At 40.1% G+C, this 13,532-nt stretch overlaps 3 protein-coding genes across 3 annotated transcripts; 2 read left to right on the top strand and 1 right to left on the bottom strand.

Moving 5' to 3' along the window:
* The first annotated feature begins 509 nt into the window (after nt 1–509).
* On the top strand, nt 510–5,780 carry LOC147848931 (beta-1,6-galactosyltransferase GALT31A-like). Its single transcript, XM_087337949.1, has 11 exons — nt 510–715; nt 2,549–2,651; nt 2,743–2,807; nt 3,497–3,699; nt 3,784–3,847; nt 3,992–4,064; nt 4,183–4,303; nt 4,504–4,591; nt 4,684–4,809; nt 4,902–5,011; nt 5,259–5,780. Exons 1-11 carry the CDS (start codon nt 618–620, stop codon nt 5,405–5,407), a joined length of 1,200 nt encoding a protein of 399 aa, XP_087194075.1. The 5' UTR covers nt 510–617; the 3' UTR covers nt 5,408–5,780.
* A 1,046-nt stretch (nt 5,781–6,826) lies between these two features.
* Nucleotides 6,827–8,752, bottom strand: LOC147848930 (pentatricopeptide repeat-containing protein At4g13650-like). Its single transcript, XM_087337952.1, has one exon. It carries the CDS (start codon nt 8,750–8,752, stop codon nt 6,827–6,829), a length of 1,926 nt encoding a protein of 641 aa, XP_087194078.1.
* A 724-nt stretch (nt 8,753–9,476) lies between these two features.
* On the top strand, nt 9,477–10,697 carry LOC147848929 (pentatricopeptide repeat-containing protein At4g18520, chloroplastic-like). The gene has a single exon (XM_087337950.1). It carries the CDS (start codon nt 9,477–9,479, stop codon nt 10,695–10,697), a length of 1,221 nt encoding a protein of 406 aa, XP_087194076.1.
* Nucleotides 10,698–13,532: the final 2,835 nt, after the last annotated feature.

Raw genomic sequence — 13,532 nt, 5'->3', positions numbered from 1 at the left:
CATGTGGGGATCATTTCCTCAAATGCATATTCAGGTTTTTTAGTAGCATTACAGAACGTCCCTCTCCTTACATAGGCATATGATAGGTAGAGGAGACTAAGAAGTGTTGTAACTAAGTGGATTTTACGTACAATTAATATAATTGTGTGCTTTTACCAAAAAAGAAAGAGAGATGGTGCGTACATTTTATGTATGTATTTGTTTGGAGTGATAAAGAAGTTTGGGAGTTCAAATTGGAACGACAAAACAACGACAGCACACACACACACACACACACACAGACAGAGGAGAGGGAAGGGGTTCGTTTTCTGAGGAGAGAGAAATACAGAGGAGGGGAAGAAAGACCCATCTTTCTGTAAAGCGAGTGTGTGTGTGTGTGTGAGAGAGAGAGGGAGCGCTTACATTCTCTCTCTCTTCTCCTTGTTTGAGCTCAACGATAGAGATAGAGATATGTAGATATAGCGATAGATATAGAGAGAGGGTTTTCCCTGTAAGATCTGCTCCAACCTACATGTTCCGAGAAAGCCTTTGGATTCTCTCTTCACAAAACTCAGAGGTTTTATCTCTTTCCTGCAATCTCTGTGTGAACTAAGTGAGCTCCAACTGAGCTTCAACAAATGCGTTCCAGAGGAGGAGGTGGAGGGGGAGTCTCCTCCACAGTGCTCCTTGCGGCATGCCTCTCATGCTTCCTTGCGGGGATTCTCCTCACCAACAGGTACAACGTGCAAAAATCCAAACCGTCTCTTCCCTTCACTACTCTTTTAGTCGTAATTCGATCATATGCGTGTGCTTTTGTAGAGAGAGAGAGAGAGAGAGAGAGAGAGAGAGAGAGAGAGAGAGCGTGCAAAACAGTTGTAGCTCAGATGGTCATACTTTCAAACCTACATTTCACAATGGCATCTAGTAAAGTAAGGTTGTCCAGAAGATACCAGAAGGTCATGTGTTCAAATCTTCATTGCACAAAGGCATCTACAAAAGCAATGCATTAAATATTTGAACTCGGCCACCCATGTTAATAAAAGTAAAAAGTTGGCTTACCACAAGGGTAGAGAGTCCAAAATATGGTTGTTCGTTAATGCTGTTTTAAAACTAAACAAACAAGTTTACATAAGCTTACAATTCTCTAAGTTTGAGAAGGAGATTTGGTGGAAATTGTCTTAGAAAAATGGAGAATAACATTAAATGGTGATCCATGAGCTATGCTGTTGCTTGAAGCCGTACTGGTATCATTTATTCATGATGGTTCCTCCCATATGTAGGACGAATTTGGTTTCATATACTATTATAGTCTTTTCTATTTTATCTACCTCACCATGTGGTTCAAGATTGACATGAGCAGAATGTTACTCCATGCCATCCAATAGATATCACAAATGCGATATTTTTATGTACGAATCCATCTTCATTTGCTCATGGTTTTTGAATGAATCTGGATGTTGTTGATTTGGGGGGAAGGGAGGAGTTATTTCCCTGATTTCCTATGGTAATTTGTAACTTGTGAGAGAAATCGTAGACTAAGGGCCACATGGAAAATTGTGCAGTTAATCAACAACCCTGTTTTATAAAGGTAAAAAGAGTTTAGATGCCTGGACTACTGTGTCAATTATGAGTGGTGGTGTAACGAACTTGTTGAAAACTACCCTATTTTGCAAGTCTTTCGAAATTGTGCCTGCTACCATTGCTTTTTGATCATGGGCACTATTCGAAATCCTCAGTTTTGTCAGTCCTTGCTTGCATGTCCAATCTCTTTTTCGAATGACATGTCTTGCCACTGGAAACCCGAGCTTCATTGTGGCTTTCTGCCATGTAGGAATTGCTATATGCTCACATGTGATACAACAACTAGAATAAGGAACCAACCTACGCATAAAGCAAAATATGGAGTGGTATATCTGATGAAATTGATTTTAAACACCATAAATGTAACTAGTTATCTTAACAATGTAGATCCTGAAGAAAGTAGGAGAGAAACCTTCTTCATACTGATGAAGCTTGTAACTTGTGCTTGGGTGCAAGCCAGCTTATTGACATGACACATTTTCCGGTCTCCAAAGATATTGTTTCTGTAAAATTCATAGGTAGCATCCATAGGCTGCACATAATTTCCTTTATTAAAAAATTCTGAATTGGGCATGATTGCATCTATTTACAAGGAATGATAGAGGGAGGTTATAGCTCTTGTAATGCTATTCATGTAGGTATTTTAAGATTGTGATAAAACAATGCTTCTTTTTCTCAAGATTAAACCATGTATGATTCTATTTGATGTTCATCCATGTATTTGTTTCGAAAGCTATGACATCAGTGGTTACTTGTTCTCTGCTGTTTCTATGCAAAATAAATCTTAAGTACTTCCCCCTATTGATTTTTGTAAAAGAAATAAGACCATATTTTATGGACTGAAACTCAATTCTCAGATGGTTTCTGTGGATAGCTCAATCATTGAGTGTTAAATGCAATGTATATGATTGCCATTTGAAACTTAAGGACTTGTTAGATGAATAAAGCCATGAATTATCATAAATCTTAAACTTGCAGTCTTTTACAGGCCGTGGACAACTTCAGAACATGGTGCTGCAGATGATAAAAGGATAGTATTAGTACATGAAGAGGAGATTCAGCATATTCATGAAAATTGCGACTCAAAACATGTATGTGAAACTTTTATCTCTGGATTTGAAGGAGGGAAATTAGGGCGCTGGGCAATGTTGGATCTTATTATTTTGTGTTTTTTGGTATCAGAGTGAAACATCTATGCAAGGGCAAGACCTTTTGGATGAAGTATCTAAGACACATGAAGCTATCAAGTAAGTGATATTTAGCTAATTTTAGGTATTTTTGGTACATTTGGAATAATGAAATGAAAACCGATTTTAACTAATTAAGATGTAGTCGGGGATATTTAGAAATTAGTGCTAAGAAAGCCATAGGTTTTCCTATACACACTGGTGCGGAAATGTGGATGTCTGCATCCAGATTCTTTTTGGAAACAATTTGCAAATGCAAATAACTACCATGTATTTAGTTTTTTGATGTTTTGACTGCATGAGTCTTTTTTTTGTTCTTTACCTATGGATATATTTAAGTAGTAAGTATGTTTAACAATGATTGTACTTTTTAAATATTTTGCTTCCTAGTTTCTTATGTTATTTGTGGCAAACTTCCTCTCTTGGTTTTATGGTGCTGTATGGCATGGTTTAAAGCCACATATGGTATTTCTGAGGGATTTGAACCCTACTCCTCCGTACTTCCATACCTGGATCTGTTTGCTGTATGGTTGACTATGAAAACTTCAACTTATGATCAAATTCCTATAAAATTAAAATTGTTGATATTTTGCCATATCAAATGAGGAACATTAATAAATGGGAGTTTGAGGCTCTATAATTGTATTTCGGATATTTGAAATTATGTTCCAAATTTTCATAGAAATTCTGTTGCATGAAATGTTATTATTGATAAATTTGATCTGAGATGCATTCATTATCTTGAGCAGGACTCTGGACAAATCAGTTTCAATGTTGGAAATGGAATTAGCTGTAGCAAGGGCTTCTTCCCAGGCAGGTTCCCCCAGTCTGATAAAGCCTATTTTAGAGCATCCTGAAGACAGAAAGAAAGCTTTCATCATGGTTGGGATTAACACTGCATTCAGCAGTAGAAAAAGAAGGAACTCTGTCCGAGAGACATGGATGCCACAAGGTATGCACAAGTTGCTAATATGACAACAGTGAAGTTACAATGCCATCACTCTTATCATTTTCTTTTTAATTTCTCACATATTAGGTGAAAAACTGAAGAATCTTGAGCAAGAGAAGGGAATTATTGTTCGATTTGTTATTGGCCATAGGTAAAGTACATTGTGATGGTTTCATTTGTGAAGCCATCTGATTGTTGATGTCTTGTCTAATCAACAAATACACTTTGATTAGACTGTAAGTGAGGGTATGTATAATTATAAGTGGAGGTGCTAAATTTTTTCCTCGATTACTAGTGCTACGCCTGGCGGCATCTTGGATCGTGCCATTGATGCAGAAGAGGCACAGCATGGAGATTTCTTGAGATTAGTGAGTGCAATTGCAAGATCATTTGATTTACTCTGTTTTACATGATGCTCAAGTTTTACAACTGCCCACAGTTTCAGTACTAGCTCACCTCTTACAGCAACAATGTTCACATTGATAGGAACATATTGAAGGCTACCATGAATTGTCTGCCAAAACAAAGATATTTTTTTCCACAGCATTAGCCAAGTGGGATGCGGATTTCTATGTGAAAGTTGATGATGATGTACACGTAAATTTAGGTGAGATTGTGCTCTATTCATCATTTTATCTTAGGGGTTCAATTGCCTTCTTTGCAGCAACTGAGGGGAGGGTTGACTCCTAATCTATGGCTTACATGGAAAGAGCCTGAACCAGTCAGCCACAATCCCTTCTACCTTATTCTCCTCATTTTGTGGAGCTTCTGAAACGATTATGATCTCAACTTCCATCTGTCTCTCAGGGATACTTGGGACAACATTAGCAAGGTATCTGCCAAAGCCTCGTGTATACATAGGATGTATGAAGTCAGGCCCAGTTCTCTCTCAAAGGTATGCTGTAACATTGAGCTGAAAGTACCTCTCCAAAAGTCAACCAGTGGATATTGTATCTTATTGGATTGATACATATCCTATTTTTGCAGAGGAGCCAAGTATCATGAACCAGAGTACTGGAAATTTGGAGAGGATGGAAACAAGTATTTTAGGCATGCCACAGGGCAGTTGTATGTTGTTTCAAAGGATCTTGCTACCTATATATCGATTAACCAGTATGTTCTTTGGAAACCAGACTTATGTGTTGGCAGACTTATGTGTTGTCCATGCCAGAGGTTATCATGATTAAGATCTTCATTTCCTACAGGCAAATATTGCACAAATATGCAAATGAAGATGTTTCCTTGGGTGCATGGTTCATTGGCTTGGATGTGGAGCAAATTGATGATCGAAGCTTTTGTTGTGGAACACCTCCAGGTTATTTTTCTTGTCTAGGCCTGAAAAAGCTCTAGTGTTCATTCATGCATGCATGTTGGGGATGTGCTGGTCCTCCGTTGTACCTTACATTGAGTTTCCACTTAACTGTTAGGGTACTTACAAGAATACCCTAACAGTGTACCTCCATGTAATAGAAATTTTTGTACAACAAACCCTAAACCCTAAACCCTTCACAATTTATTTTTTACCCGTCAATTTATTTTGGTTACATATTTTTTCATGCCAGATTGTGAATGGAAGGCTCAGGCAGGAAATGCATGTGTAGCTTCATTTGACTGGACATGTAGTGGCATATGCAATTCTGTTGAGAGAATGTTGGATGTGCACCAGCGCTGTGGTGAAGGAGATGATGCTGTTTGGAGTGCGATTGCTTAGATTAACATATGAGGTTACACTAACACATTCTTTCACCCATTCAAATAAGAGCATCTTCATCTGAAGATCAGTCCCAAAGTACAGCCGAAGTGTACATGTCCAGATCTTCTTGGGCTGTGAGGCATTTTTGTTGTGCGGAAATTTCCATGCTTATATTCAAACGTATCTTTTTTCACAGAAAATAGTAAAATCAGGGCTGTGTATAGTCGCATGAAAGTTCACTTATAAAATTGATTTGTGAGATCTCTAGTTTATTTGTTGAGAGATCATTTATATAATTTGGATTGAGAGGGTATGCCCAATATTTGTAGTGAAAGACATCAAGTAAATACATTCAGTTTCAATTGACATACTTTCCATTGTTACTTTTCAAGTGGCTCCTTAAGATCTTTACATTTTGTACTCATGGGCTTCTTTTGCTAATTGCCAACATGGCTTGAAATATACGATGCCTCTTAGAGAACTATTTGTACCAAAATGCTATGAATATTCTCTAATGTAACATGCTTGTTGCATACATTAGTATAGTCACTCTCACAAATGATCGTCACCTTCCATCTGGCTCGTACATATTTGACAGATCCTCCGTTATCGAGGGATGGCGACATCAAGATCAATCCCTATCCCTAACCGATGTAATGATACATTGAGCTGACCTACACACCCAATAAGTTAGCGAGTCCACTGAATCAACCAAACAGCTATAATTGCATCAATAGTGTATCTTCAGGGGGGGAGAGCTCTGTAACTGTGACCTAGGTCTCCCTCATATTAACTTGTCATAAGTTGTATCTGACTGTTGTATTTCTTTTATGGGAGTGCGAGTCTGGATCATACTGGAATGCACCCAATTAGATATACACAGAACATTCTCATAGGTAACAGATGAGCAACCATGCTCTTGCAAGTTTTACCAAACCATTAAAAATACCGTTTGTGTAGGTAAGACAAGCGATCAGTTTCACAAGGGTTACCTAGGCATGAAAGATGAATCATAAGAGATAGATAATAAAGATTGTGATAGTGACCATGGATTGTACAAATGCCACGAGATTGATGATGAAGAGCACTTCACGTTGCAGTATGCAACATATGACAACTGTATAGTACCTTCTCATTTGAGCTTAGGATAGAAACTCCTAAAAGATATGAATCATGTAACTACTGCAACCATTTTCAGTTTTGGGCCTTTATTTTATGTGAATCATGTAACTACTGGATTCATGATGTTGTAACCTTCTTGTTCTCATTGGCCATTTCAGAATTCCTCTAGCATCCACAATTCATCATTTTAGATAATACACTTTCAGATGCATTGCTGCGTTCTCAAAGGATATTCATGTGCACAACGTTGTATCTAAGAGTTGTACCATATATCTTATTTTAGGTTACATCTCTCAGAAGTCATTTCAAACCATGCTATCTTAGGATGTTCTTCTGAATGTTTGCCATACATAAATATGCTCCCAAATCATTTTCATTCAGTTGTTGTGCATGTTCAAATGCTAATTTCCCAAGCTCCATATTGTACCATTTTTGGCAAGCTCCTAAGATAGAATGCCACATTAAAGTTCCTGGTTGCACTGGCATCATGCTAGCAATCATTACGGCTTCTTTCACTTGACCTGCTCGCCCAAGGAGATCAACTATGCAAGTGTAATGCTCCAAAGATGGCAAGAAGGAATAGTTCTTCATAATAGTGTAAAGGAATATCACTGCATCATTCTGTAGGCCAGCATGACTATATCCACTGAGGATAATACTGAATGTGACCACATCTGGTTCTAAGCCTTCCATCACGAGTTGATAGAAACAATGAGAAACATTTATGATATCTCCCATCTGGGAAAATGCTGCCAGTAGTGCATTCCATGATACTAAATCGTGAACTTGAAGCTTGAAAAAAACTGTACGTGCTGACATGGGCAACCCAGATTTGGAATACAAATCAATCAAGGCATTACCAACAATGTGCACTTCTTCTAGCCCCTTTTTAGCTATATCAGCATGCATCTCCCTACCCTTGGTTAGAGATCCAACACTACCACAAGTTTTCAAGCTGCAAACTAATGTAACCTCATTGAATGGGATACCACTTAGTTGCATTTTCTCCAAGCAATCAAGAGCCTTTCCACCATAACCATGTTCACTGTATCCTGCCATCAATGCTGTCCATGGGATTGCCTCACAGACTTGGAGTCTGCCAACTGCATGTTGTGCTTCTTCAAGAAAGCCACATTTAGCATAAGCATCAACCAATGAGATGCCGATACGTAGATCTGCTTCAAATCCTTTTGTCACAGCATTGGCATGTAATATTTTTAGAATTTCCACATTATCTTGTATATTTCCACAAGCCTTCAATCCAAAAACATATGTGATCAAATCTGGTGATATACCCTCACATTGCATGCATTTCAGACAAAAGAATATTTTCTCACTTTGCCCATGCGCAGCATACCCTGCTATGAGTGCATTCCATGAAACCACATCTTGATCAACGAGTTTATGACATACATCCTCTGCTTCATAAAATAGACCACATTTGGCATACATAGAAACCAAAGCACTCCCAATCATACAATCACTTTGGAGACCTTTCATAACAATTTGAGTATGTATGATTTGGCCCTTCCCAGAACCTCCTACACCGATAATGCCACAAGCTTTTAAAGTGCAAATGAAAGTGACAACATCTGGAAGGATGCCATCATATTGCATCCGATCAAAACAGTCCAGGGCCTGCTGAGCCTGTCCATGATCGATATAACCCATCATTAATGCAGTCCAAGCAACGTCTGATCGGACCGCAAGTGTATCAAACACTTCTGCTGCTGTTTTAATCATGCAACATTTAGCATATACATCAACCAAGGTGCTCCCAATGAGCATCTCATGTTCCAACCCTTTCTTCATAATCTCAGCATGAAGAGTCCGCAGCTTTTCAGCACATCTGACGCTACCACAAGCTTTCAAACCACATACAAAAGTAAAAGCATTCGGTGAGATGCCTTCCTGTTGCATTTTCTCCATGCAATCTATTGCTTCGTCATCCTGACCACATTCAACATGTCCTGACATGAGGGCAGTCCACAAGATGACATCACGGACGGCAATGGAGTCAAATATTTCCTGTGCTTTGGCAAAGATACCACATTTCCCATACATATTGACCAAGGCAGTAGCAATGAACACATCCGAGTTCTCAAGAAAGCCCTTTTCTGTAAGCTCAGCATGCAACCGAGAACCAGCCTCCACATCCCTGGATGCAGAGCAGGACTTGAAGAAGGCTATACAATCTGCCCTGCACAACCGGACCTCATGCTGCAATACTTTGTTCTGCATCCCCTCATCATCATGCTTACGTCATGTATGTATGCGGGCAAGTACGTATGGGTCGCATTAGGCGTGTGAGTTGTACATATAAGTGAAACCGACAAGAAGCACTCTGAATCTGTAAGCTTTATTTATGTATGTACACATCTCATGGCGTTCAAGGAGGTGTTTGCTTTACAATGTCATAAAAGCACACATGATCTCTTCCTTCCCTTAGAGCATACTACATATAGCATAGCATAACATAGGGCATCACACCCTCTCGATTGTTTTCTGGATATTTGGGCTGCATACGACTCTTGAACATGTGGCACGGAATAAAATATCGCAACATAAAGAATGATCTAAATTTTGTCAAAAGTGGAATGAGTAGGTGGGATAAGAGGCATCAAGTGAAACTCGACCAAGAGGTAATTGACGAGACTAGTGGGTGTTCGGTCATATTATGGGCTACTAATTAACCCTCTCAACCAAATTCTTACTTATAAGTTATAACCGTGCTGATTAAAAAGGAAAGCAAGAGCAATATTGTAATTTATTAAAACGCATGAGGAGGTCCGGAGAAGGTGTGTGTGTTTGTGGTCATTCATTAGAGAAGAAGCAGATAGTAGTTACTAGTCATAGAGAAAAGACGTTTTCGATAAAGGTCTGTCTGCTGGAACATCTCGTTTCTCCCTTTCTTCTGAGACGATAGTGATGCCAACAATAATTCGTTGCTACGGCCATTAGCCCAATGACGACGTTGAGCTACCACGGTCCATCCCTTACCTCTCCAATTGATCCAATCCTTGAGCACTCTGCGCCCCTCAGCCACTACCATTGTGTCAGAGATAGGGTCTCATCTCAGCCCGACAATCATATTATTTGTGGACCAGAAATTACCCTGAGACCAGTGGAGGATATCACATCCTGTTTAGAACAATCCGATGGCCCTCTTAACATTAAAGAGCTCATCTTCTTGTCTCAGAGGTGCAGCAGGGACAAGAGCCCTCATCTTGCTCACATGCTTTACATGCGAATGTGTGCTGATGGGCTCGAAGCCCATCCTGCTGTAGGGAATTATATTGTCCTTATGCTCGTAGAAACCCGGGATGTGTTTGAAGCTCAACAAGTCTTCAATCGTCTTGTCGAATTGAATGAACACTCATGGACTGCCCTTATTCATGGGTACCTAGCATGTGGCGAGTTCCATCATGCATTTCAAATTTTCAAGCTAATGTATAGCTATCATGTCTACCCAAGTGTCTACACATTCACGGGCCTCGTAAAACGTTGTGCTGACTTCCAATCTTTGGAGAAGGGTTGGGACATTCATGCTGAAATAGTGAAAGAAGGATTTGAAGAAGACCTTTACTTGGGCACCATTTTGCTTGATATGTATGTTAAATGTGGTTGGGTTGTCGAAGCACATGATGTATTTGATGAGCTTCCTCTTCAGGATGTTGTGTCATGGAATGCACTCATTGCTGGGTACGCAGAGCATGGGCCTAGTATAGAAGCATTGCATCTTCTCGAGAAAATGCAGTGTGAAGGGATGGCCCCAAATACTGTAACTTACGTTTGCTGCTTGAAGGCATGTGGTAATGTAGGGTGCATTAACATGGGCCGAGATTTGCATTCGGAAATTGTAAGAAAGCAATTTGAGAGCAATTTATATGTGTGTACGACACTTGTAGATATGTATGCTGCATGTGGGTTCCTTATAGAAGCTCAGGAAGTTTTTGATAAGTTCCAAGGTAGAGGAGTTACTTCATGGAATGCACTCATTGTAGGTTACATTGAACATGGATTTGCCCACAAAGCGTTGATGTGTTTGGATCAGATGGAGGTGGAAAATGTATCTCGTACTCAAATCACGTATGTTTCCTGTTTGAAAGCTTGTGGTGCCATAGAAGCCTTGGACAGGGGACATTGTCGGCCTATGCTTGCCTATTCAAAGATATTCCAACAATGACCAACTGAGATTGGAAGGTTTGGCAACATTATCATGGCCTTAGAACATATTAAAACAGAGGAAATATCAAACTAACAGGACATGTGTTTGGTTGAGGCTTCTGTAGGCCCTAAGGCTATCACCTTGAGACTTGTTGAAACTTCAAGGGAGTTTTATACGACATTGCCTATTGGTCTTGTAGATGAAGAAGTGAATCATTACATCTCAGTCTTGAACAAGGGAAATCCTTGTAGTGAGAGTATCTGAAATCCATCATGATGTTGGAATAATCATCATAATGTATGCCCTCTATGGAAACATGTAGTTTCTATGGAATCATCATGGTGTAATGTTATCATAATTCTCTCGATGCAAGTCAAAGGGCACTTGGAATCCATGCACTTTGGTCACTGAAGACTACATTCTATCCTCAATAAAATTTGAGGGAACAATAATGGAAGATGTTTGGAAACCTAACTTAGTTGAATGCAGAGGCGTATTATAGGAACATTAGTTATATTGCATTATCGTTAAAGATATTTAAGACTTCTAGGTTTTGAGGGTTTGCATGGGCATAATGAAACCTCCTTGTCTGATTGTATTGATTTGACTGATCAACTATTGGTCCCAAATGTCTCCAAGGTCTTCTGCATAGGTTTTGGAATGTATCACATATAAGTACATTGGGCATGATTTTTAGTAATTCAGAAGTTTTCAAATCCTTTAAAGAACTCCTTATTAGAATGTAGCCATTGCCAACCACGTTATGCATGCCTGTTGCTCATCCACATGTACACATAGCCAAATTAATGGAAGATCCAAAGAATGAAATTTCAAAACAAGTGTAGTTTTTCATTTCAACCTTTTCTTTTACGATTTAAAAATTTGGAATATACATACATACATATATATGTATAATTAAAGTATGTATGTATTAATGGTGCCATGCAATCTACTCTGGACCCTGGTACACAAACACACACACACACACACAGATGATGATGATAGACGTGATGATTGCGTTGCTTTTGGCTGTGATACGTATATACGTGTATATATATATATATATATATATATTGGAGAGAGAGAGAGAGAGAGAGAGATTAACTGTGTTTTGAGAGAGCCAAATGACCTAGAAAATAGACCATACAAGAAGATATTATAGCTTGCGAGAGCGAGAGAGAGAGAGAGAGAGAGAGATCTGCAACCCCGCCCGCCCCCCCCCCCCCCCAAAAAAAAAAAAAAAACACAAAAAAAGAAGTGTGTAATAAAAAAGAACTGTCTCTTCCACAAAGAGAGAGATCATAATGCCAGTCGGAATCTGAATTACTTCGATGCCCGGGAAGTAATGGAGCTCCTTCATGTCCGTAATCTTGACTTTTCCATAGAGGAGGGACTTGACCTTGTTGATGTCGACTAGACTTTCACCTCCAATGACCAGATCATCCACGTATAGGATGATACAATTAGGCTTCTAGAGTCGTGTCATACGTAGAGGGAGTTGTCAGATTTCGACATTCGAAAGCCAATTTGATGAAGATATTGCGTAATCTTCGAATGCTAAGCACGCGGTGCTTGCTTGATGCCGTAGAGAGGCTTCTTGAGTTGGCATACAACTTTTGGTTGTACCATGTACACCTCGTCTTCTAATTCTCCTTGAAGAAAGGCGTTCTTGATGTCCATTTGGTGGAGGTGCCAAACTTTTGCCGTTGCAAGTGTGATAACGGTCTGCACCGTCGTCATCTTTGCCACCGGGGCAAAGGTCTCTTCATTGTCAACCCCATGTGTTTGTGCATATCCTTTCGCTACGAGTCGAGCTTTATAGCGATTGACGGAGCCTTCGACATTATACTTCACCTGGTAGATCCATCTGCAACCAATTGCCTTCTTGTGCGGTGAGTGGGGAACGAGATCCCATGACTCGTTCTTGCGCAGTGCACGCATCTCCTCGTTCATTGCTTCGATCCATCGCGGGTCCTTCGCGACTTCGGAAAAGGTTTCCGGCTCTCGTACAGTTGCCACCTTCATCATAAATGCGTAATGGTACACCATGTACTCATCGTAGCAGAATCGGCTTACAGGGTTCTTTTCACGGGTGGATCTTCGAAGCTTCTCGTTTGCGGATTCTAAGGCTTTCTTCACTCCATTTGTCCGGATGTCAAGGCCTTTGAACTCACTATCAAGGGAGTGAGTCAATTCGATGCCGTCGAAATGATCGTCTTCATACTCCGGCATTTTAGCCATCCCTTTGTCTAGCTTCGGACTCGGTCGAGATGTTCTTTGATCACTCGGAGGCTCTTGTGGTCCGCTCAGTCGGGTTGTGATCGGACTTTCTTCGAACATGCGCGTAAGGCGATCTTTATCCTCTATCTCTTGTTCGGCGGATTCTGGGTCGAGCGGATGAAGGTTGATATGGCCAATCCACTTGTGCCATAACTCTATGTCGGACTCAGCTTTCGTGCCTTTTGCGAACATGGTCGATTTCATCTCGTGCGAGTCGAGAATGAACATTCGGCCCTCTCTCCGTTGGCGCACGATGAGTAGGCCCTCTTTTTTGATGAAGCAACCGCCTTGATTAAATCGAACTTGCATTCCTTGCTCAACAATTTGGCTGACGGAGACCAAATTCTTCGACGATGACCTCGATGTCGCATCGAACGACTCTGTCTACTTCACAGACAACAACTCCAAGTATCAGAGAAGGTTTAGAGCGGCTATCTATTAACTAAATCAATTAGCCTTGATTCTTTTGGGCTGGGCATATGCAATAAAATAATAAGTTCGGTGGTGCAGGAACTTCTTCCTGCTCGTACTATCTAGGGATGATTCAGGGAGGGTTATAAGATATGATCCCAC

Source organism: Azolla caroliniana, unplaced genomic scaffold, assembly GCF_043228905.1.
Source record: "Azolla caroliniana isolate FFs.n. ecotype wild unplaced genomic scaffold, voAzoCaro1.0.p SCAF_173, whole genome shotgun sequence".
NCBI classification, from domain to species: Eukaryota; Viridiplantae; Streptophyta; class Polypodiopsida; order Salviniales; family Salviniaceae; genus Azolla; species Azolla caroliniana.
The sequence above is the reverse complement of the archived record's forward strand: the minus strand, read 5'-3'. Positions and strand labels throughout refer to the sequence as shown.